This window comes from Diadema antillarum, unplaced genomic scaffold, assembly GCF_040938485.1.
Source record: "Diadema antillarum isolate AM-2024a unplaced genomic scaffold, OU_Dant_1.0 seq00001941_RagTag, whole genome shotgun sequence".
Lineage (NCBI taxonomy): Eukaryota > Metazoa > Echinodermata > Echinoidea > Diadematoida > Diadematidae > Diadema > Diadema antillarum.
Window position 1 is genome coordinate 290,902 of NW_027272601.1, and position 22,558 is coordinate 313,459.

The 22,558-nt window shown below is 40.7% G+C and overlaps 1 protein-coding gene across 1 annotated transcript; it reads left to right on the forward strand.

Annotated features, from left to right (window-relative positions):
* The first annotated feature begins 704 nt into the window (after positions 1-704).
* On the forward strand, positions 705-21,159 carry LOC139713277 (guanine nucleotide-binding protein G(o) subunit alpha-like). The gene is made up of 9 exons (XM_071625021.1): positions 705-1,005; positions 2,941-3,121; positions 5,833-5,924; positions 9,717-9,809; positions 11,211-11,374; positions 12,680-12,808; positions 17,344-17,473; positions 18,114-18,273; positions 19,129-21,159. The coding sequence occupies exons 2-9, from the start codon at positions 2,998-3,000 to the stop codon at positions 19,317-19,319; spliced, it is 1,083 nt and encodes a 360-aa protein (XP_071481122.1). The 5' UTR covers positions 705-1,005; positions 2,941-2,997; the 3' UTR covers positions 19,320-21,159.
* Positions 21,160-22,558: the final 1,399 nt, after the last annotated feature.

A 22,558-nucleotide genomic window follows, 5' to 3' on the forward strand; every position in this document is an offset into this window, starting at 1 on the left:
AGGTTATGTTCCCTTATTGTCTAAATCAGTTTTTGTGACCACGTAATAAGATACGAGTATTTTGGAATTTTAAAACTATGCTCTTATCAAAATGATGCTTCCTCAGCCGAAAATATAATGCTAAGATATTCCTCTACAGGTGATAACTCGTTTGCTGGCTGCTGTCATGGTAACTTTTTAGTCATTACATTTTTATTGGTACCGGTAACATACACGCACGTCGATTAGGAGATGACCCCGGAGATGGACTCGTGATCTCTTTCACCCCCCCCCCCCCCCCCCCCCCCTTTTCAGGAACGGAGGAATGCTTTTGACCAAAGAGTATCTAGAACCTAGCTTCTATACTCTGCTTTTGACCAACCTGTAAAGAGACAGGTAAATAGGCGATCAACAACTTTGTAAACACCGGCATCCGCGGCTTGAAAGTTATTTTACTCAACGTTGATAAAGATGTAGCGCTACAGGTACTTTGCGCGCGCTACGGATGGACACGACGTGTGTGAGTTCGTGGCATTGAGCTGAATGTGTATTGTGTATGTGTGTGTGTAAATTGTGTGTACGTGTGGTGGCGTGTGTACGTTGTACCAGGGAGGTGTTCACCTCCCTGGTTGTCCTAGTATGTTGATGTTGACGTTTAGGCCATTGTCTGGTACACGCATGGGCAACGAAACCGTTGCAACGCGTTGGTGTTGTGCTCGGTGGGGGTAAAATTGTCCCCTTCCAATAAAACGACCTACACCACCAGCTCATTTGTTGTGCCTTGTATGCCCTTGGTGGTGGTGTTGTCGTGCGTGACACGCTTATTAGAAGCGAGCCGTGTTTTGACGGGACAACACCGGAAGAGCAGAGAGAAAAGAAATTACAGAATACCGAATTTACAAACCTCCGCTGTGGCAGTTCATCGTCTCGTTCATCTGACTTCAGCTGTTCATTATTAGTGCCGTGTCTGAGATCGAGAGTGGGCTTACAATACGAACTCGTCCAGTGCCAGTGCAAGTGGTGATGGTAAGCCTAGCGAGCAATTTAATTCCCGCTGATCCCACGCCGTGGTTTTGCCCGTGTGTGTGTGGTGTAATTTAGATTCCTAACACGGTGTGTTCTGTGATACTGATAGATAGACTTTCCATTGTTTGGGTGATATTTGAATGGCGTATGACTACCACCTATGCTTATGTGTAAATTATTCAGGTTCTAAGTCTTCACTACAGAATTCAGAATTTTTGCTCATTGGCCACAACTAACTGTTAAATTACTAGTGTTAGAAGTAGAAGGGAAATTAAGCAGCTTAAATGTACTACTACTAACGTTTCACAACCTGTTGATTGTTGTTAACCGAAAGATCGGTCTGTATCTGGCCGTCAGGGATATGTTCCGCGGAGACTGTTGTAGTGTGTCTGGCTTCACAAATCCCCTCAGAGAGAGATAACGTCAATAAAAATAAAAGACTCCTCCGGACAGACATATCTTTCCGTCTAAACCTGTGGCTGAGAGTGAGAGAGTGGAGTATGGGTGACATCATACCGTGAGTGATATAATTGCTATGACAATTGCTATGGCAGTGTCCCGTGAATATGACTACGTTTACACCATGTTCCTGGTGGCTATGGCACAGCATTAGTTTGACCGAAAGATCGGTCTGTATCTGTCCGTCGGGGAATGTTCCGCGGAGACTGCGTCTGGCTTCACGGATCCCCTCCGTATACAGACCGAAGTCAATGATTGCGGCTCCTGTGTGGAGCAGTCGCGCACAGATCAAACGTTACGATAAACCAAATTTCAGACAGCTTTTTTTACATTCAAACAAGTTTGACATGACATGACACATTATGCAGCAATATTTGGGATAAATTTCTCACATTGTGCAATCGAAATACTCACATAACCTCGATTATAACGCAGAAATTTTATCGATATCGCAACATCGCTGTTCGTGAGGAGTAAGTCGCCATTTTGAATCTGTAAGCCAATCACATGCGAGGTACGTGTTTTAGTAAAACAAACACGTAGAAGCTACCTCGCATGTGATTGGCTAATAGATTCATAGTGTATGTTTCTGCAGTTTGAATGTGACGACGCGACAGGCTGTGTTTTACGTTGAAAATTCTCCTAAAATGTTGGATTATTCATTAATCTGGTGAGTGTAACGTATTCTTAAAAAGCTAATTTCACCATACAAGCTTAAATTTGCCGACCTAGGGCCGTGAATTAGACGCAATCGAGAAGGGTGAGGTACCTCACCCAATTTTCCATAGAGACAGTGGTTAAGAACATCCACACAGCAATGGGTACTGGTACCTTCCGTCTGTCTACGGAGGACAGCGTTAATGGCAAAATATAATTTTAACAGTCCTCCGGACAGACGGATCTTTCTGTCTAAGCATTAGTCAGCAATGCCAGTGGTGCTGTTTCAGGCAACTGACTTGATGAGGACAAAACGGGATGGACATGAGACAATGGGGATGGGCTGTTTGGGGGGACAGGATGGACAAACTTCAAACGGGCCGTAACAAAACTGGGAGGTGGTTTGTATCGGGACGCGTCAGGAATATATGAATTATGCATATTCTAGCCTAACTACGATGCTGTGAGAATCGGCATCTGATGGCTACATGTTCACTGGATGGAGCAAGGACTGGAACGAACAAGACTAGAATACGGATGGGGGGGGGGGGGGGGGAGGGGAAAAGAGAATTTAACCCACCTGCCCATGGCACGCTACATTTCTGCCAAACAGATGGGGCTGCCTTGGCCGCTTGGAACATGTGTTAACGTAACGTAACCAGTGAGCAGATTTTGGTTACTTATAATTCAATATTCATGCCTTAAGGCATACCGTAGGTGCCGGTGTAGAATCTGTCAAATCAAATTCAATGAGAATTGGCTTAAAATCCAAGCTGGCATTTATTAACATTTTTATGACATCTTTATCGTTGATTTCAGATCAAGTCGAGACCAGCACACCATCTTGCAAGTTATCTCATCTTCCCATCATGAACCATGGGAACGTGCGTGAGCATCGACCAGGAGCAGAAGCGTGCGCGGCAGCGCAGCGAAGAGATCGACCGCAACTTGGTTGCAATGGCTAGGCAGGAGGAGAATATTGTGAAGATTCTTCTCTTGGGTAAGTTTCTAAACTTAATGAAATAATCATGATTATAGTCTAGGCTCGGTTTCATTAATCCATGTTATATAATATGGTAAGTTTACTCTGGAAAAAAAAACCCCTTGGAACCAGATAGTAGGAAAATATATAGGACAGAGTGTAAATGGAACAAGATAAAGAGATGGAATATTATCATTGCACAGAAATTTTAATTTTGCCAATATTGTAGAATCTATTCTCATCATCACTGTTCAGGATAGCTGTGATTCCCTTTTGGGTAAAATCTCATGAATAGAGATTTTGTTTGAAAAAGCTGTACTGTACAAACAAGAAAAAAAATGCTGTTCTGTTCCTTTTTTAATTGTCTGGTGCACACAATTTCAGATGTGCATGAAGAGTACACTTGTCACATGTTATTATACAAATGATGCACAGGATAGAGTGCGTTAATGGAGGCGTATGAGTGCATGTTGCACTACATTGTAAATACCCGAGAGTGAGCTACGCCTCCACTAACGCCACGAAATAATCCTGTGCATCATTTGTTTTATAAAATGGGTCGAAAATTCGAAAACTAACAGCATTTTTCAGCGTTTTTCACGTACCTTTGTGGGTCGACGTCCGAAGATGTTCGTCCCAAACATTTACGCACGTCGCACTCGGAAATCCCGCACATACAGTATAAGTATGATGGGGGGTTGGGTTTCCGGACACTTCAGTTCCCGCATGAAAACTTACTTATTTTACATAGAATATGCACCCTTTACCTTAAAGACTTGATATAGACTCCTCATATAGGCCTACTAGACAACATAATCTGAAAACGGTGTGAGAATTAACCTGCTAACTCGTTGGATTTGCCCTTCAAAGTGACTCCATGTACGCGTCCGTCCCACAATGCTTGGTCTACAGTACTGTACAAAGTGTACGTATAAGAGTATAAGTACGCCACACATGTCATGCACAAGGGAAGAGGCCGGCCGGCCGGCAGCCCGAACTAGAAGTTGTTTACAGGATTGACAGCGCGTACTGTATGCATGCAATTCAAAGGAGCCGCCGCGCGCACAGACGATCGGCAATAGGATTTAACATGCAGTGCGATGGGACTAGAATAACCAAAGCACACATGACTCATTTCAGCGCTTCCTATTGGCTACATTCTTGGACCCATTTTATAAAGCTTTTTAGCTTTTCACGCACAGCCTCCATCATCTTAAAAGTACGCACAAACTAGCAGGTTCATGAAATATTAATACTTGACTGTAGTCTATGCAAGAAGCTGTCATAATGTAGCGTTATGTACATTTGTATGACATGTGGGGAAGAAAGTGGCATTAACCAGTGTTAAGCAAATATCTGCAAAAGATGGTAAAAGCCCTTTTATCTAACAATTTCTTTGATATTATGAACTATTTTGTATGCTGTACTTGCTATTCAAAGAGCAAGGATGTTTTCTGTGTTATACATGCTTGTAAGAAAGTACAGCTATGTATTGCAATCATGTGTATGCTACCAAGTGCTGCATCAGGGATTTTGGAAGAAATGTCATCACCTTTCACTTGATTTTCTGCGAACAAGAATGTTTTCAAAAACTCCTGTGTTGTATAGATTGTGTTGTACTCGTACAGTATTTATCTTGCAATCAGGATGTGTGTAATTTTAAAGAAATTTCAATACATTGTGTGTAATACAGGTAGTCTTTGTCAAGTAAAAAAAAAACAATACACTTCTAGTTATATTCTTTCCTTTAATACTTGCCCTCCTTTTAGGTCTAAGATGTGGTGTCTTATCAAAGTAAAGACCAGGTGCACATTATGAATGGACTGGGGAAAAGAAAGAACCTTGGTTTTATTGTTAAGTCTGAATAGATCGGCGATAGAGCATATCCTGTATGTTGTGTGTAGGTAGGCTCCCATCATTTCTCAACCTGTCACAGTGGCCTGGGAAATTCCATGTGGCTAGTGACACCATTGAGGTGAAAGCGCGGATGACTGATTACACACAATGCACAGAAGTCGCCTGTATGTGCCTTGCATTTGCTGAGATCTTAGGAAAAGAAATTGATTTTGCTGCAATCATTAACTTATCGCACTGCAATTATGCACTCGTATTATATAAATGGTAGTTACTTCTACCTCGTATTATATTTTGGTAGTTTGAAGCAGTACATGAGAAACAGAATGTTTTTAGTTGAAGATGCTTGTCAATTTCTTTTCAGGTCAAATGGCATCCTCTGTTTTGAACACTAATGAAACACAAATGTGGTATATCTATGTAAGCTATGAGTTTAGTAGGCCTATACAGAGCTGTAATTTGTGTATGAAAATCCTAGAAGAAATTTAGAGGTTGAAATTTGATATGTTCCTGTAATCATGATTACCAGCAATCATTGGTGAAAGTATAGTGTAGATATGATACAAATGAACACCATGTAGATCAACTGGTCCTCCAGACATTAGCATACTGGTCCTCCAGACATTAGCATGATTTGAAAAATCTTGTCAATATGTTGTCACTGTATATTTGCTAGCAAACTGGTATGAACCATGACATTACAAATCTCTCATCTGTCTTTATCATAGAGCATGAACATATCATACTCTTCAATTATCGTCTCTTGTATCTTTCCTGTTTGTTTCCAGGGTGGCTTCCAAAAAACATGACTTAATACTGTGAAGAGACAAGAGGAAATATTGTCCTTAAAATTTTTCTTTATCTTCTTCTTCCAGGTGCTGGTGAAAGTGGAAAGAGCACCTTAGTGAAGCAGATGAAAATCATTCACAGTGACGGATTCACAGAGAATGAACTTCTCAGTTTTAAGGTAAAGTACTGTAACGGCGCTATACCGTGATGACCATCCCTACACTGTAGTTGAGAATAGTCAGCCATAGATTAAAAAGCAAACTTACAAGTTGTATGTGGACGCATTAAAAGGATAGTATAGTTTTGGATGAGATGGGAATTCAGATTTTAATTTTTTTGTGAGATAATTAGAAAATATTGATACGAAATATTAAAGAGCATGTACAGATCTAAGAGGAATTGAAAGTTTTGATGAAAATGAGTTTTGAAATGACTGAGATATATCCAAAGACAATGTAAACACAGTGGTTATAAAATATTGTTCACGCTCCCAGTTATTCAAGAATTATTGAGCAGCAAAGTGTATGTGTGTGTGTGTGTGAAAAAAATGACAACAGACAGACAGACAGGCTGTTTGGCACTGTATCAGCATAATCTCAAAAGCCCCAGACATGCATACATTTTTATTGTATTGGTAGATGCACACTGTTATCATAGACCAATCTTTGCGTGATATGTCAAACTGGGGTGTGTGTTTGTATACACCAGTGTGTCATGTCTGTTTATGTTTCACGAAAAGGAAGGTCATATTCCCTGTAAAAGATGTTTTATCAGCCCTCCTCTGACCTTCGTGGGAAATATTGCTCATATTTTGCCAAGCTGTGGCCACCAGGGATTCACAGTAAGAAAGAAAATACACAAGCACTGTATAAGGTAAAGGGGCAAGCTCTTTGTGTTTTGATCTCGAGCACAAGGTTTGTTTGCAGTCTCTACTGTATTGTCAGAGAAAAATCAGTCATAGGTGTTTTATACCCAATATCAGTCCAAAGGGAATTTGCAATGTACAGTATTATGCTACAGTGTGCATGACCAAAAGTGTACGAATTTCTTTCAGTTTTTTAAAACAATTTTAACAACATCGTGATTTGTAAGCAAGATATTTCATGTTTGATCCTGACATTAGAAATAGGCTACATACACAGAATGATGCCATTTCCTCAAAACAGTAATGTTGCTGATATTACTTGATATGTACAATGTACGTGATATCTTTTTTAATGTCACAAGAACAAATAACATCGAAGACAAACCGCATGGAAACAATACTTCTGAATGCCCCCCCCCCCCCAAAAAAAAGGAAGGCTTTAAGCAAGACTGATCTTTGCTTTAGAAGTGACAGAGTCTGATCTGTTCCCACAGTCGGAGTCTCATAAACAAGCTGTCTGCATACCATTCTCTATTTTACAAGTATGTTACAAAAGTACACAATACAAAGAATGACATGATTACACACATTCCTGAGGTTTGATCAAAGCATGCAATTGTAAGACTGTAAATCAGATCTATTTGTAGAGGTGTTTATGACTTGTCCGCACTTCTGATTGTTTGCGGAATGTGAGGGGAACATGGCATTATAAACAAAAGTGTTTACACTCTGCAGTGTCTGAACATGGAGCTACCTTTTCGAAAACATAGTGGCTCCATCGTCTGAATGTGGAAATGTCTTCTTTGACCCTGTTTACAGTGAGTGAAAAGGCCGGGCTTGGCCCGGGCCGAGCCTGGCCTTCCTTTCACCGTAAAACGCGCAAAAGACCGAATGCGGTACCGAAAACGGCTGCGCATTTGGCCAAGCTCTGGAAGTAGTCTCGACCCGGGCTCAGCCTGGGCTCGGCCCGGCCTTTTCTCACTGTAAACGCAAACTGGGCCAAATGCGGTACCAAATTGCGACCAGCGCGCTCCCCGTAATAATCATGTGTTTACAAGCAGAGCGCCACTCCGACAAAATATTGAAAGGTTTGAATGACAAAAGCCTGGGCCGAGCCCTCCTCTGTAAACGGACAGAATTGCGGGGCCGAGTACCGCAATTGAGGCCAGGCTCAGCCTGGGCTCAGCCCGGGCTCGGCCCAGCCCTGCACTGTAAACAGGGTCTTTGATGGCATTACAGGTTTTTACTGTGTGTTTGTGTAATAAACAATATACAGTACTTTTGGGGAGAACTAATGTTCATAACTTTTCATAATAAATTGTAGAATGACTTCGTGCTCAAGAGAGAAGCAGTTTGATATTGCTAATATTCACTTTCATTTTGTTTCCACTTTAGTCTGGAGGATCATAATCAGCACGATCACAATCATAATTATTATCACTCAAGATTATGGTGTTCATTTTTTTCCCTTTTCATTATTCTCATGCAAGCCAATTATAATGTAACAAGTAATGAATAAATGGGATGCTTCTTTCAAACAGATTGTACAATGTACATTGTATGTTATGTAGATTAGAGGGTACAGCTGTATGTACATGTAATGTGCTGGAAATTCATTGGAGATGTTAAGGACATGTACATGTATGCCTATACACTTGTACCCGCTTGCTTCCATGGTGCAACTAAAACATGCTGTTCAGCAAGTGCTGTATATGCCATATATTTAGTCTAATTTTTCAGTAATCGGGAGTTTTCAACAATTTCGCAAGTGGTTAAATTCGCGATTGTGGAGTACACTGAACGGAGAAATGTGTGCGTGCACACCACATTCATGTCGAGATCAGAGTTGATATTTTTGTGTGTTTTAAATTCGCGAAGAGCGCCCAATTTATTAATTATAAATAAAATGCACTGGTGCTGGCCAGAATACACATTCATGTTTACTTTGTAAGTACAGTACTTCATTATTATTTTTTTCACACTCTAGGGTGACTGATTCTTTGAATACCTTGTCTGTATCGCCAATGGAGATCATACATTCTATTTGTATTGTATATTTGCTTTACATTTCCACACATCTATCCAACCAGCGTGTGATTTTATATGTGGGCTTCTTTTCCCTATTTACAGTGTGGGCTAACACAATAGCAGCGCCCCCGTTGTGCAAATATCTTGACTTGTCCCATTTTTGCACGTAACAGCTGCAGCGATTTCTCAGTTTGTTTACTCTCAGATGGGTATTCGGATATGATGAACAATTGAAGGTCTTGCTGTGACATGCATGAAAAATACTGGACTAGTTACCATTATAAAACACCCTTTGATAAGGTTAGCTTACCCCACTAATTTGTATCAGTGTTTATAATGTCCATACTTGCCTAAAATTGGGGCCGTTCGGGGCCACTGAATCCTATTCATACTAATTTTTTATTTGCCATTCTGTTTGTCAACTGATGGCTCAGTAATTGTTAAAGATTTGTGTTGATTGTAGATGTGGAGCTAAATTTTATTTAGTTGACTCATCAGTATGCCCATTGACACACACTGAAGATTTGAATTGGACTTTTTTTTTTTGTGCTCTTGTTTAAAGGTATACAGGCCAAAAAAAAAAAATTGCAACTCAAATCACAATGGTCCACAGAGAAACCAAAGTCACACTAGTCCAGGCGAGTCCAAACTGCACATGACTTATGAGTTAGTCTAGGATTTTGACTTGAATTTGACCTGACTGTCTCCAAGTGTCCAACACATACCTATAACAAAGTAGCATTCTTGGATGCAAAAAAATAAATAAATAAATAAAATAAAGATACAGTACAATTATTTCGTGCATCAGTCATACACACTTTGCACCACAAATAATCATTACTATTTTTAAAGAAACATTGCACTTTTAAAGATGGGCAAATTGCGATATGAATCTCACTAACAGTCGCTATTATTTATGTCCACACACATAAAAAAATTGCAATGTGTGCGTCACAAGCCAAATAACAACACAACTAAATGGCCACTGTTGGTAGCTTTGTGAATAGGCCTATTCTGTCATCAAGCACTGAGGAGGGCAGTTTGTTGTGATTTTTTGTGTGTGTTTGTGTCTTTCAGCCTGCAGTCCTGGACAACCTTCTGAATTCCATGAAGTACGTCCTGAACGGAATGGGACTGCTACGCATACCGCTTGCCAACTCTAGAAATAAGGTATGTTAGGCATCCTGGAGTAATCTGGCATAATCTCAATGGTGATAAATATCTAGGGTAGCCTTTAAAAATGAAAATTATGAATTGATTTTTAAAAAATGAACATCTAGAAGATAGGAATAAAACTGGTGTAGTTAGTGAGATATCATATGCTGCGAAGGTATGAGATATAAGAAATTTAATTTACTGTGGATTAAAAAGAGGCCTTGAATTAGGAATGAGGCTTTTATTCTGTCAGTAGAGCAACGTAATCATATTACCAAAAGAAAATAGTGTATTTAAAAAAATAAAAAAAAAATCATACAACGTATATATAATGTATGCATTCAGCCAGTGGCCATTTATATACCTACTAATGGAGAATGTATGTAGAACATGGTGTATGATGCTAAATCAAATTCCAATCTCTTTGTATAGTTCTGTAATGTGCGTTCAATGCTTTACTAGCATGCATAAAAATCATGAAATAATTGTGCCATGGGCATGACCTAATCATAACTGTGCACCAATTATGGCCTCACCTATGTGAGCAAGCAGGAAATACCATACTTCTTTGTCACATTCTTATCGAAAGGTAGTGAGGTGTAGACTTCAAAGAAAATAGGGGCAAGGAATAATTCACATGCAGGCGTATGCAGACAGCTGTGTGCAGCTGTTGTAGGAACTTGGTTGAAGAGCCTTCAATTGTCATTGATGATCAAGAGTTTGAGCCGCAACGACAAAGTGCTCTGACATCAATTACTCACCGAGAATTTTCTTTGAAATCCAGTCACGCACATGCTGCATAAGTTGTTAATTAGGTTCTAATCCCTAGTAAAGCCTCGGCTTGTTTGAGTGTTTCACATGGTATTACATGTACAATGTTTTCTGTTTATTGTATTGCAATAAACTTTTTAGTAGAGAAACCTCATATATCATGTGTGCTACCAGATTATCCCTTCTTAAGTTTGACATGGAATAAGCCAGCAAAATGGTGTCCTCATTGAAAGTAATTCACGTCTTTGTACTGTCATTAAGGTATGACTTTCAGATACTAGAGTTATTACGTGAAGGTATTACGCTACAGTAAAAGGCAACTGGTCTGCATTACAACAGCAAATTCCTTCATGTGACAGAACTATCGAAGGTGAAAAAAATACAAATGGCATAGCAGTAATACCACTTTAATAAGGTCTACATGTATGTACCTTGAGATCAAATATGTAAAATGATATTACATATATGCCTAGAATTTTACACTTTTATTGTTACGCTAGCTTCATGTTTTCACTTTTGCAGTTTTTTACTTTATTCATGAGTGTGAGCGGGGGAATGGCTGTACTCTTTAAGCTTGTGTCAAGGCAAGATTTCAGAGCGACATGGAAAATGAATTCCATTCTTTTCTACCACCCCCTACCTCAGTATCATGCCCAAACCATCCTCCAGTGCCACCGCTGCTTTGACGAATACTCGGTGGTGATGAAGCCCGATATAGCCACCGCACTCCTTGCCCTATGGAACGACGATGGGATACGCCTCTGTGTCTCGCGGGGCCATGAATACGAGCTCAACGACTCCGCCCTTTAGTAAGTATTGCAGGGCAGCACTCGAAAGCCCACATGTTACCCTGTGGTGTTTTTGAAAATTGGTCTCCAGCCTCTTCGGCCCGAATTTACAAAGTTGGTTTACAATTAGCCCTTAGATTATGCACATTTCACGTGCCTGAATGTGCGTGATATGTCACATACGTCAACATAGGTTCAATTATGAATGTGCACTGATAGCGCATATGGAAGGTGCATGCCTATTTCTCTCTAATTTTTACTCCACGGACTGATTTCATAATTTTCACAACTTTGTGAATTCAGGTCTTTTATTTTGAAATTTAAGATTATGAGTGTATGAAACTTCAGTTTGTGGGTTCAAGGCATGTAAGATTTAATGTTTCTGGGCTTTCATTCTATGCTTTATGCTCCCAGTCAAAGCATCATGTACATTGTTTGTAGCATATCACTGATGTGAATTTGGAATTCCTACTTTAGGACATAAAGGAGTAAATTTCCAGCTTTTGTGATCAGGGTTTACACAGCGTGGTTCAAAAAATTTGTCAATTTGGGGCAAATGACAGCTTGCGACTTTTGCAGTTGACACCAGTAATGATATTAATGGACTCGTCCAACAATGCAAAGAGCTTCAGTTGAAAAAGGTCACAATTAATAATATATCTACAGTGAACACAGGATGATATAGATTACATTCTTAAAATAACTGGTAATAATTGGTAACTTGCATTTGTTGATTGACTCTCACTTTTCATTTTGCTGCCTCTTCTTAGTACAACAGGTTCGGGCTCGCTGCTTGCTCCAGCCCCCCCCCCCCCCCAACTCATGCTTTTGCTATGTTACTCTTTTCTTTATCCCTCTGTTGTTCCTTATCTTCTTTGATGTTGCCTCCCTAATCATCCATATCCTTCACAGGTTGCCCCTAATGATCCTTGGGATCATCACTGACCCTCCTCTACCTTTTGTCTGTCCACCCTTTTGCTTTAATCCCCCTCCCTTTACCTGTTGGGCTCCTTGCCCATGACCTCAAACCCTCCCCTTTTGTTTTCTTTGTTCTGTGTCCCTAGCCCTCCCCTGACTGTTCTTGTTGTATGTAGTCCTTATAATATGTGATTGCTTTCCCTGCCTGGTAGTCATTTTGCCTCTGATGAAGATTCTGCTAGGATCGAAAGCTCAGACCGTAATACCACAGGCGAGTTGATGATGATAGTGATGATGATGATGTGTGTTTTTGTGGGCACTGTGCATGGGTACTTGGGTAGCTCTGTGTACAATGTTGCTCTAAACTTTGAAATGTATACAGGTGTCAAATTTTGTGGTTTCATGCAGCTACTTTGAGAACATGGAGCGGTTGACGTCGGAGAAGTTCCGACCCAACACCCAGGATGTGCTGAGAGCAAGGGTTCGTACCACGGGGATCCTGGAGACCCACTTCAAGATCAGGGGAATCATCTTCAGGTAGGAAACTTACCAATCTGTCCTATGGTACAAAGTAGTAGCTCCAATACCTCGGCATCACTACTACCATCCAGTTTTATCTATGGAATGGTTGAATTAATCAAAGCTGATATCTATTTTTTGAAACTTGAAGCGACAGACAATTGGTTATGCGTCATTTAGTCATTTTTACATGCCTACACTGAAGGGTGCTAGAGGCATCACTTCATAGGCTCTGCCCATCCATCTATACATCCATCCACCCATCCACCCATCCATCCACCCATTCGTTCTCACCCGGATCTCGGCATTCAAGAAATCTTTTCAGTTTATGTTCTTTCTGTCTTTCTTTTTATGCCTCCGCCACGAAGTGGTACCGGAGGCATTATGTTTTCGGGTTGTCCGTCCGTCCGTACGTCCGTCCGCTTTCGTTTACGCGATAACTTGAGTAATATTTAATGGAATATTACCAAACTTGGTCCAAGTACGAAGTATGATGGGGCAATTATTTGATTAGATTTTGGGTGAAATTGGCTATAAAGGTCAAAGGTCAAGGTCAAATCATGAAATTGTATCCGTTTATGCGATAACTCCAGACTGGATGGAGCAAATTTCACCAAACTTTGTTGGAAGATGATGTATGATGGGACAATTACTTGATTAGTTTCTCAGTGAAATCGGACAAGGGTCAAAGGTCAAAGATCAAGGTCAAATCTTAAAATTTATCTGTTTACGTGATAACTCAAAACTGGATGAAGCAGCTTTCACCAAACTTGGTCCAAGGATGATGTAAGATGGGACAATTAGTTGAGTAGATTTTAGTGACATTGGCAAGAGGTCAAAGGTCAAAAGGTCAAGGTCAAATGCTACAAATGTTGCAATTTCCCCCATACCTATGCAGGCATGAGACTTCTCAGCGGATCCGCGGATTTCCGCGGATTTTGAAATTCTGGGGAGAAAATACACAGTCGGGAAAATTTCCGTGATTTTCCTCTTTTTCTTTCTTTTTTTTTTTTTTGCAGCCACCATATCTCGCCGTGTGTGAATGGTGATTCGAGTGCATTTTGTCAGCGGGCAGCTGTGCGATGTTGCATGTTTCATGCGTGAAATGGATGTGAAACGTGCGTGTCGATCAACTTGTAGCTACGGTACTATACTGTAGCTTGCAGTTTGGTGTGATATGATGCACACGTGTGTGAGGCACAGAACTCTTGTGTAAGAGTTCTGTGGTGTGAGGCTGTAACTGCGTATTACGTGTATCACACGTGTGTGAGGCTGTAACTGCGTATTACATGTATCACACGTGTGTGAGGCTGTAACTGCGTATTACGTGTATCATTACTGTCAAGGAGCTTCGGCATGCATGTGCTGCACGCCGCAGCATTCAGCGCGATGCGTTGACCGAAAGATCGGTCTGTATCTGTCCGTCGCGGGGAATGTTCCGCGGAGACTGCGTCTCGCTTCACGGATCTCCTCTGTATACGGAGGACAGCGTTATAACTTATGGCAAAATATAAAAGAGTCCTCCGGACAGACGGATCTTTCTGTCTACGCGATGCGCTGCTTTTGTATCCAGTTGATTACGTTGGCGTGACCTACATTTGTCATCGTGATTTTGTGGACCGGTGAGAATATTTCTTTCTTCAACGAGAAAATGAAGACCTTCGATAAGGATGACCCTCGTGTAGCGGATATTGACACAGCTGTCTCCAATACAGTAGTAAGTTCAAGTGGCAGTGGTTGGAATATGAAGTTGATCTCCCAGAACCAGTTTCGTCTTCTAACCACGTTAGGCCAGCGATTCAATCGACTTCCTCGGCACCTGGAACTTGTGATACATCATCCGCCGCAAGGATTCGCTTTACATTCTGGACTTCATCCAACAATACTTCATTTGCTTGGTCTACATTAGCTGTTTATGGACTTAACCGGGTCTACAAATTGTTGTACCTCCTGTAAGGTATTATAGGCAGTCTAAGTTAGCTGTAGACAGAAAGATCCGTCTGTCCGGAGCAATTGGGAGGACTCTCTTATATTTTGCCATTAACGCTGTCCTACGGAGGGGATCCGTGAAGCCAGACGCAGTCTCCGCGGAACATTCCCCGACGGACAGATACAGACCGATCTATCGGTCAAAGTTAGCTGTTGCATGGACGTAGAGACGGTCAACAATGCTGAGCTGCATGTATGATTTATTTTCAGCTGTCTTATATACATACATGATTCTCTACTAGACTACATGGACCAAGATCAGCAATACTAGTACAAATGTACTTTGCCTGGTCTGCGCACTGTAAACTGTTAATGGACTAAGGTAAAGACAGCCAACAATGGCAATGCTAAGCTGTGATTTATTTTAATTTTTTTTTTTTTTTTGTACCCGTATGAACTGAATCCAGCAAGACGTCACCTGGGTGTACATTACTGTGATTTATTATGGCCTCACATTTGAGTAGGTCCTAGCCTCTAGGTATAACAGTTAAGTATACTTTTCCTTCCTTTAGATTTTGCAAGTGTCATTCATGAGTTCAATTATCACAATGTTTCTCTGTAAAATGTACCTCATAACAATAGTAAATTTCAGTTGTAAAATGCATTAAAATGAGTTTTTTCATACCTTGAATTTCAAAAAGTCCCCCCCCCCCCTCCCACACCCTCCCCCCGCTCGGTCGCTACGCTCCCTAGCAGCTTGGTCGCTGCGCTCCCTCGCAAACTCTCTCCTCTTTTTTCAACTTTTCTCTGTCTCATGCCTGCTATGCAATACCCAAAGGTATTTTCTTGAAACTTGGTGTGGACATGTACTACTGCGTAAAGATTCTCCAAAGAGAGTTTCATGTCATAAGGTCAAAGGTAAAAAGGTCAAAGGTCAAATGTTGCAATATCACTTTTCTCGCAAATGGTTCAATGTATCTTCGTGGAACTTTGTACATATGCATGTACTGACTGGCAGAGATTATGTAGGGAATTTAGGGGTCATGAGTAAATAGTCAGGGGTCAAAGGTCAAGATCAACTCAAAATTTTACTATTTCCCTCACATACTAGTATATAATGCTTGCATTATTAGTTTCAAAACTTAATACATGCATTACCTAATGGAGATTCTCCTGGAAATCTCCAGCCAGAAGGTCAAAGGTCAGAGGTTAAGGGTCAAAGGCCAGGTTTCAATGCTCTCCCCCCCCCAAAAAAAAAAAAAAACAATTCCCCAAATATGTGTACCTGCACTCTTAGAAAGTTATAGCAAACCCAGTTCAAGACATTTCTGACAAACCTGTCATTTCAATATTTTGCCAGTTATGTGAAACTGTTATGGATCACACATTGTGAAGACATTTTACTATACGCCTATTGGGAGAATCATGCATTATGGCGGAGGCATCTGTCGCCATAGCGACATTTCTAGTTTCTGTTTTGCATTAGAAACTATTTTATAACCCAATGGGGGGGGGGGGGGAGGTCCACTACTTGGTACTTGTTCTCAACGGGATAAGGGGTGGGGCGGGGGAAGGGGCATGGCTAAAGAGTTAAAGGTTGTATATCCCTTTTGCAAAGGTCAACAATTTTGCATGGTTGAAGTCGGTGGTATAGTCAAAAGTGTACACGGGCGCACGGCGCAAGTTTCCTGTAGAGACCTAGCTACGCTATCAACTCCTCTTTAGCGCTTACGCTGTGGCCCACTTCCCGAGTCCGAAGAAGTCCAATTCACTGTAGTCAGTGGTCCGATCACAGTCCGGCTCATGATTTGGCTGAGGGGGATGGCAGCTTTAGCAAACTTCTTTTGTGATGTAATAATAGGAAGCACAATATATGCACGCACCCTGACATTACTAGAGACTGCGTGATGCGCAGATAAGACAACGAAGGCAACGTTACTTTCGTAATTTAGCAACACCTACGCACTTTACTCTTGATGACAGCTCGACTTCAGTAATCTTCGTATCATTGCTAACGGTGATCGGCAGTATCATCAACGGCGCCCTCTACACTACAGGGACTATGCACCTTTAATGCAGAAAATACACCTAAGAGTGTAAAGAAATGAAAAACTAACTCCATGTCACTTGAGAATACATTCCCCTTAGTGTGTTCATAATAATGGTTAGAATTTTTTTGGATGCCGAATAGATTCACTGGAAATTTTATGATATCGTTTTCCTCCATCATAAACAAGTTTCCAGTGTAATTATTCTAAGGAAAGGTTTGAATTACCTACATCTGCAATATACCAGCTTATAAATGGAATCTAATTTACAGGGCTTTACGAGGGACACAAGAACTTAACTTTCAGTATACAGAAATCACATATAGGTATAGGTAATAACAGTTGGAATTTTTTCAGAGTTCAAATAAAATTCATATAAAAGCTGTGATATTGTTTCCACCTCCATCATTAAGAATTTTTCAGTTTTATTCTGAGAAAAAGATCTGAGCTACCTACCTCTACAATTTACCAGCTTATGAAAGGAATCTAATTTTCAGGGCTGCACAAGGGACACTAGAACTTTCAGTATACAGAAATTATTTCCACATCTCTAATCTAATATTTTGCTTTATACAGATTGTACGATGTAGGAGGTCAGAGGTCAGAGAGACGGAAGTGGATCCAGTGCTTTGACGATGTCAAGGCGCTGCTCTTTGTCGCCTCCCTCAGCGGTTACGACATGGTCCTCTTCGAAGATCCTGAAGTGGTGAGCAGAGTAATGCTTTGAGGTCAAGTCCAAAGGCAGAGTACACAAACTGCATTATCTCCATTCTGAGCTCCAATCATTGCATTATTTTTTCATTTCTGGAAATATTTACCAAAGCACTTTTTGGGTAGATTTCGACCTTTGGCATGGCAAGGGCGAATACACTCATGTCTGAGTTAATCAATCAAATATAGATGAAATCACTGCTCAGTTTGCTAACTCAGTGTGTCCATCAAGTATTTGTCAACAATGGATTCAAGATTATTTACGAATGAGAGCTGAATGAAAGGAGGCAATATCGGTCTGTTCTAAAATGCTGTGCAGTACTTGGAGTGAAGTGTTGTAAATTTGGAGTCATATGTTTGTCATGTTCACGAGATTAATGTGTATTTCATGAAGTCTTGTGGTGTGTTGTTTTGTTTTGTTTTGTTTTGTTTTTTTTGGGGAATCTATGAAAGTTTTCAGTCCAATATTCAGGTGCTTTTATAATCTCTCTTGTAAGAGGCTGACACATTTTATGTAAATGTGCAAGATGTGTTATATTATCTTCTTTTACTCTTCCCTGGCAAACCTCATGAAAGTTTTGAATCTGCTCTTTCCATCCACAAATACTCCATTTTACGCATTGTATTCTTGACAGAATCGGCTTCAAGAGAGCCTGAAGCTCTTCGAGTCCATCTGCAACAACTGCTTCTTCCGGCAAACAACGATGATCCTCTTTCTGAACAAAGTCGACCTGTTCCAGTACAAGATCCTGCACACCAACAGGCAGCTTCACCAATACTTCCCAGATTTTCAGGGTGAGTTCAGACTGGTGGATTTAAACGGCAGAAATGGAAAACAGTACTATAAGCTGTTATTTTCGCGAGGGTTTAATTTTCGCGAATTTCGCAAATCACAGTTGGATCGCGAATTAAACAACACACGAAAATGACTCCATGTGCTGTGTTAATAGAGCATCAACGTAAGCAGTGGCGTCGATTCGCGAAAACAACATCTCGCGAAAATGTCTATGACCTCATCATTCACGAAAATATCTGTACGCGAAAATAACAGCGTGTACAGTACCTTGTGTACCTTTCATTTTTAATGGTAGTATTTTGCCAGTACATGACCCATGCAACTTTGTATCGGTGCATTTCAGATTTTCAGGGTGAGTTCAGCATCGTGGATTTAAACAGCACAGATGGAAGTGCAGTGTCAGTGCCCTCTCTTGTTAGAACAGGTTTTCTCAGAAGGGGTCATATACAGCGTGTGCAGTACAAAGTTGTTTCTAAACAGCTTTGCATTTATCTCTCTTCTAGAAATATGTTTTTGGCTAAAACCTGTTTCGGAAAGCACAAATTTGCAATTTTCAAAATGGCCTTCCGAACCCCATAATCAAAACAGCTTTGCGTTTATCATCTCTAAAAAAAATCCCTAAAAGCCGTTTGGAAACCTGTTTCTGCCGAAAAAAAACAAAGCTGATAAACGTGTCCCATAATGTGAATGTACATAGGCCCTTATAAAGTTCAGAGTTCATGTTTTGCCCGTAGTCCTTATTTTTTTGTGACATTCGATGTTCTCTTTTATTTTAGCATGCAAACACAGGTAAATGAGTACCTTTAATGTCTTTCTGTGGTACACTGATTTGTTGTTGACCTTGTCATTTCTAGGTCCTGACTATGACATAGATGCTGCTGCAAAGTACATCCAAAGGCGCTTCCAGCTCTGTAACCGCAACCCAAAGAAAGAGGTGTTCCCGCACTTCACCACGGCAACGGACACCAACAACATGGAGGTGGTCTTCCAGGTTGTCACGGATACCATCGTCAAGGACAACATTGACGCTGCTGGGCTCTTATGATGAAGGGGGTCACTTGGGGAGGATCTGTCACCAGAATGCTCCCAAGTCCAGACATTTGGTATTCTGACTAAGGAATTCCAACCCCCCTACGTGGCTCTGTGAGATGAGCAGGTCACTGTTGGGGCATATTTTTTGCTGTATTCCAGATGTACACAACCAGTGCTGCCTTAAAATTTCTTCAAGGTATCGCGATGTGATCGCCTGCGAAAAAGAGACGTGTTGCCAGTGCTTGCATTGCCAGCTTGCAGTGTTAATGAGAGAAGCTGAATGCCAGTTGATTAAGACAAGTGAAGGCTGTATATTTTGTGCAAACATTCACAGAGATGCATCCTCAGCATTGAGAGAGACTATAACATCTTTTTCTTATCAATTATTGTCTTTATTTTATTTTTTTTTTTTGTATCCATCTGCCATTAATATTGCTGAAGTTGGGATATTCTTTATGAAGCTTACGTAGTGCATGTCACTTCCAAAGAAGCATCGATGGTATCGGCAAGTTTGTGCGTGGTGCGACACGATGAAGCTGCATCTAGTTGCAGTCCTGCATGGAGATGTCCTCATCAGTTAGAATGATATCTTTGGGTACACTCTCTGCTCTAGGTCTAGACTACTTCCCTATTCTGTGCACCTGTATAGTGATGTTCTATCCGCATGGTGTGGCAGCACACTAATAGCTGGGGGATGGGTCACTAGAAGTTGAATGCCAGGCTTGCCAAGCATTTGCTAGGGTATTCTTTAACCACTGAAAGGTTGAATGAAGGTGCAGTTGTGACAAGCTTAGATACTGTAAATGTGGACTATTTTGCAGTGTGGAAATCCACATAAATTGTGGGTTGTGCTGATCTCCCACAAAAACTCACACAATGCATTGATAATTTTCATGGGCTATTAGAATGTGAAAAGAAACATTTTCTCGCAAAACTGTACACAAGTGAAGTGTACTGAAATTAGCCTAGCATGCAGGTGGGGAAAATGAAAATGGATGATAATGATTAATTTTTTTTTTTCTATGTATAGGACATTTTCACCACATTGAGGTGGTCAAAACACAAAAGCACTCCAGTTGGGCTGCTACCTTAAAGGTACACACATTCTGCTATTTGAAAGGAACATGTAAACTGGGTTCAACAGCGTGATAGTGCTGTATCTGGCCAATGATCTACCTATGGACCTAGGTGTGAAGAAATGTTTTAAGATGAGGGTGTCCTGTTGAAAGGAACATGTAAACTGGGTTCAACAGCGTGATAGTGCTGTATCTGGCCAATGATCTACCTATGGACCTAGGTGTGAAGAAATGTTTTAAGATGAGGGTGTCCTGTTGAAGGACACGAGTGCTGTGGCAGGACTACAAAATCGGGACCTCCCTATTGAAAGTTCAGATTGCAATACCCCCGGAAGAAGAAGCCTTCAGATGGACTGAGCGCAGTCAGGTTCTTCCATGTCCTTGCCGTTCAGCCAAGGCTTATTGGGGAACATGGTCTGTACATTCAAGTCCAACTTCATACCAACTACTCTGAAAAGTCTTGCAATGGGTGGTATGTATGGATAGGTGGTCTGTCAACCCAAAATGGTCACAGAAACTGGTCAGATGGTGTGTTTGACCATCATGTGAGTCATGACAGATGCTTGAATGATGTTAAGCTGATGACTGTGGAAGGAGGTAGTTCAATCTAGATGATCTCTTGGCATTATGATTGTGGTGTTTGCAAAAAGAGGCCTCTTTGTAGCGACCGACAGAAAGGAGGAAGTTGCAATTTTGTCCCCGTCAAGTGTTGGGTAGATATGTATAGAAATGCCGACTATGTTAAGAACAAATGTGACCCGGCACAACAAAAGAATCCAAAAGTTGCTGATGGCTGAGCTGAGAAAATCAAGTTTGAAGTCAGATCATCAAAATCGGTCAAAACCATAGAATTTCTGTTTTTGGTATAATGTTGTAGTCTAATGTCTCGTCTATCACCTGCCAAAGTTTCGGAGCTAAATGATCAAAGGAAAGGCAAGAAATTAGCATTTTTCTAGACCATGATTTCAACGGAACAGAAACATTTTCCAAGATTTGGATTTAGCGTCGCAGGTAGACTCCACTTCTAGCAACAAGGGAGTAATCTTATTGGTCAGTGCGTGGCATTCTTGCTACTGATTGGTTGTGCGTAGATCGTTGGTGCTAAACTTGAATGAACATTGTGGAGATTGCTATGAGAAGACCTTCTATTGTCCAGAGGTGAAAACTGTCTTACCTCCCCGTGATCACGATTGCGTCGGAAAGAAAACTTTGGAAGCGGTTTTCCGTAAACACTGATTTCCGAGACCACTCGACATGGTCTCATAAAATCATCAATATCTCCGCAACAGAGTACTTTTATGAGTTGTGTTATAAATGAAATTAAAGCGGAGTAGTGAGGAAATAGTGTCATGCCGTTTTTAGAAAATCGATCTCCCTCGACTTTCGGATCCTTTTGTTGTAGAGGGTCACATCACAAATTTAGTGACCAATATCTTGTAAAAAGAATTGGCATCCTCTGGATACTGGCCTCAGGCACTGTTATCAACTCTACTACGTAATCTGTCTGATTTTATGAAAGTGTGACTTTGTACTGTTTGGGGAGCTGCAGGACTATTTCAAAGCTGTGTATTTCATAACCTACCATCATCTTATATTTGCTGCATTTTGAGATACCTCTTTTTTTGCCCTTCAACTGAAGATTCGTTCAAAGATACGAGTACTGTGTGAGGATATATGACCATTAATACATATCTTAGTCTCTGCATAATGTATGTGTCACAATGAGCAACCAGGTAGGCAGTGTTTAAAGGATGTTACAGTTTTGGTTTAGATGGGGCTGCAGGTTTCAAACTTTGTGTGCATATGTGTTTGTGAGATAATCAGAAAGCTCTTATGAAATATGAAAGAACATGTCATTCTTGGAGGAATTCATATTTTATTTGATGGAAATTGGTCTTAAAATGGCTGAGATATCAAAAAAGCATTCTCAATAAAATGTGATAGGCCGCAACTTTCATTAGGATCTCTTTGTATTACCTTGTTTTTCAATAACTCCGTCATTTCAAAACTGATTTTCATCAAATGAACCTTCGATTCCCCTTAGAATTGTATGCTCCTTAACATTTCGTAGAGTGTTTTCTAAATATCTTGCAAAAAGTTAAAAGCTGAATCCTCACCTCAACCAATACTATACCATCCCTTTAACTTCCCTGCGTACTGGATATTATTATTATAC

What these genes read in the sequence shown, in the direction of transcription:
- LOC139713277 (XM_071625021.1), top strand. Translation starts at nt 2,998, where the DNA reads ATGGGAACGTGCGTGAGCATCGACCAGGAGCAGAAGCGTGCGCGGCAG. An exon ending in CTCAACGACTCCGCCCTTTA is followed by an intron (nt 11,375 to 12,679) that starts GTAAGTATTGCA and finishes GGTTTCATGCAG; the next exon opens with CTACTTTGAGAACATGGAGC. An exon ending in ATCAGGGGAATCATCTTCAG is followed by an intron (nt 12,809 to 17,343) that starts GTAGGAAACTTA and finishes TGCTTTATACAG; the next exon opens with ATTGTACGATGTAGGAGGTC.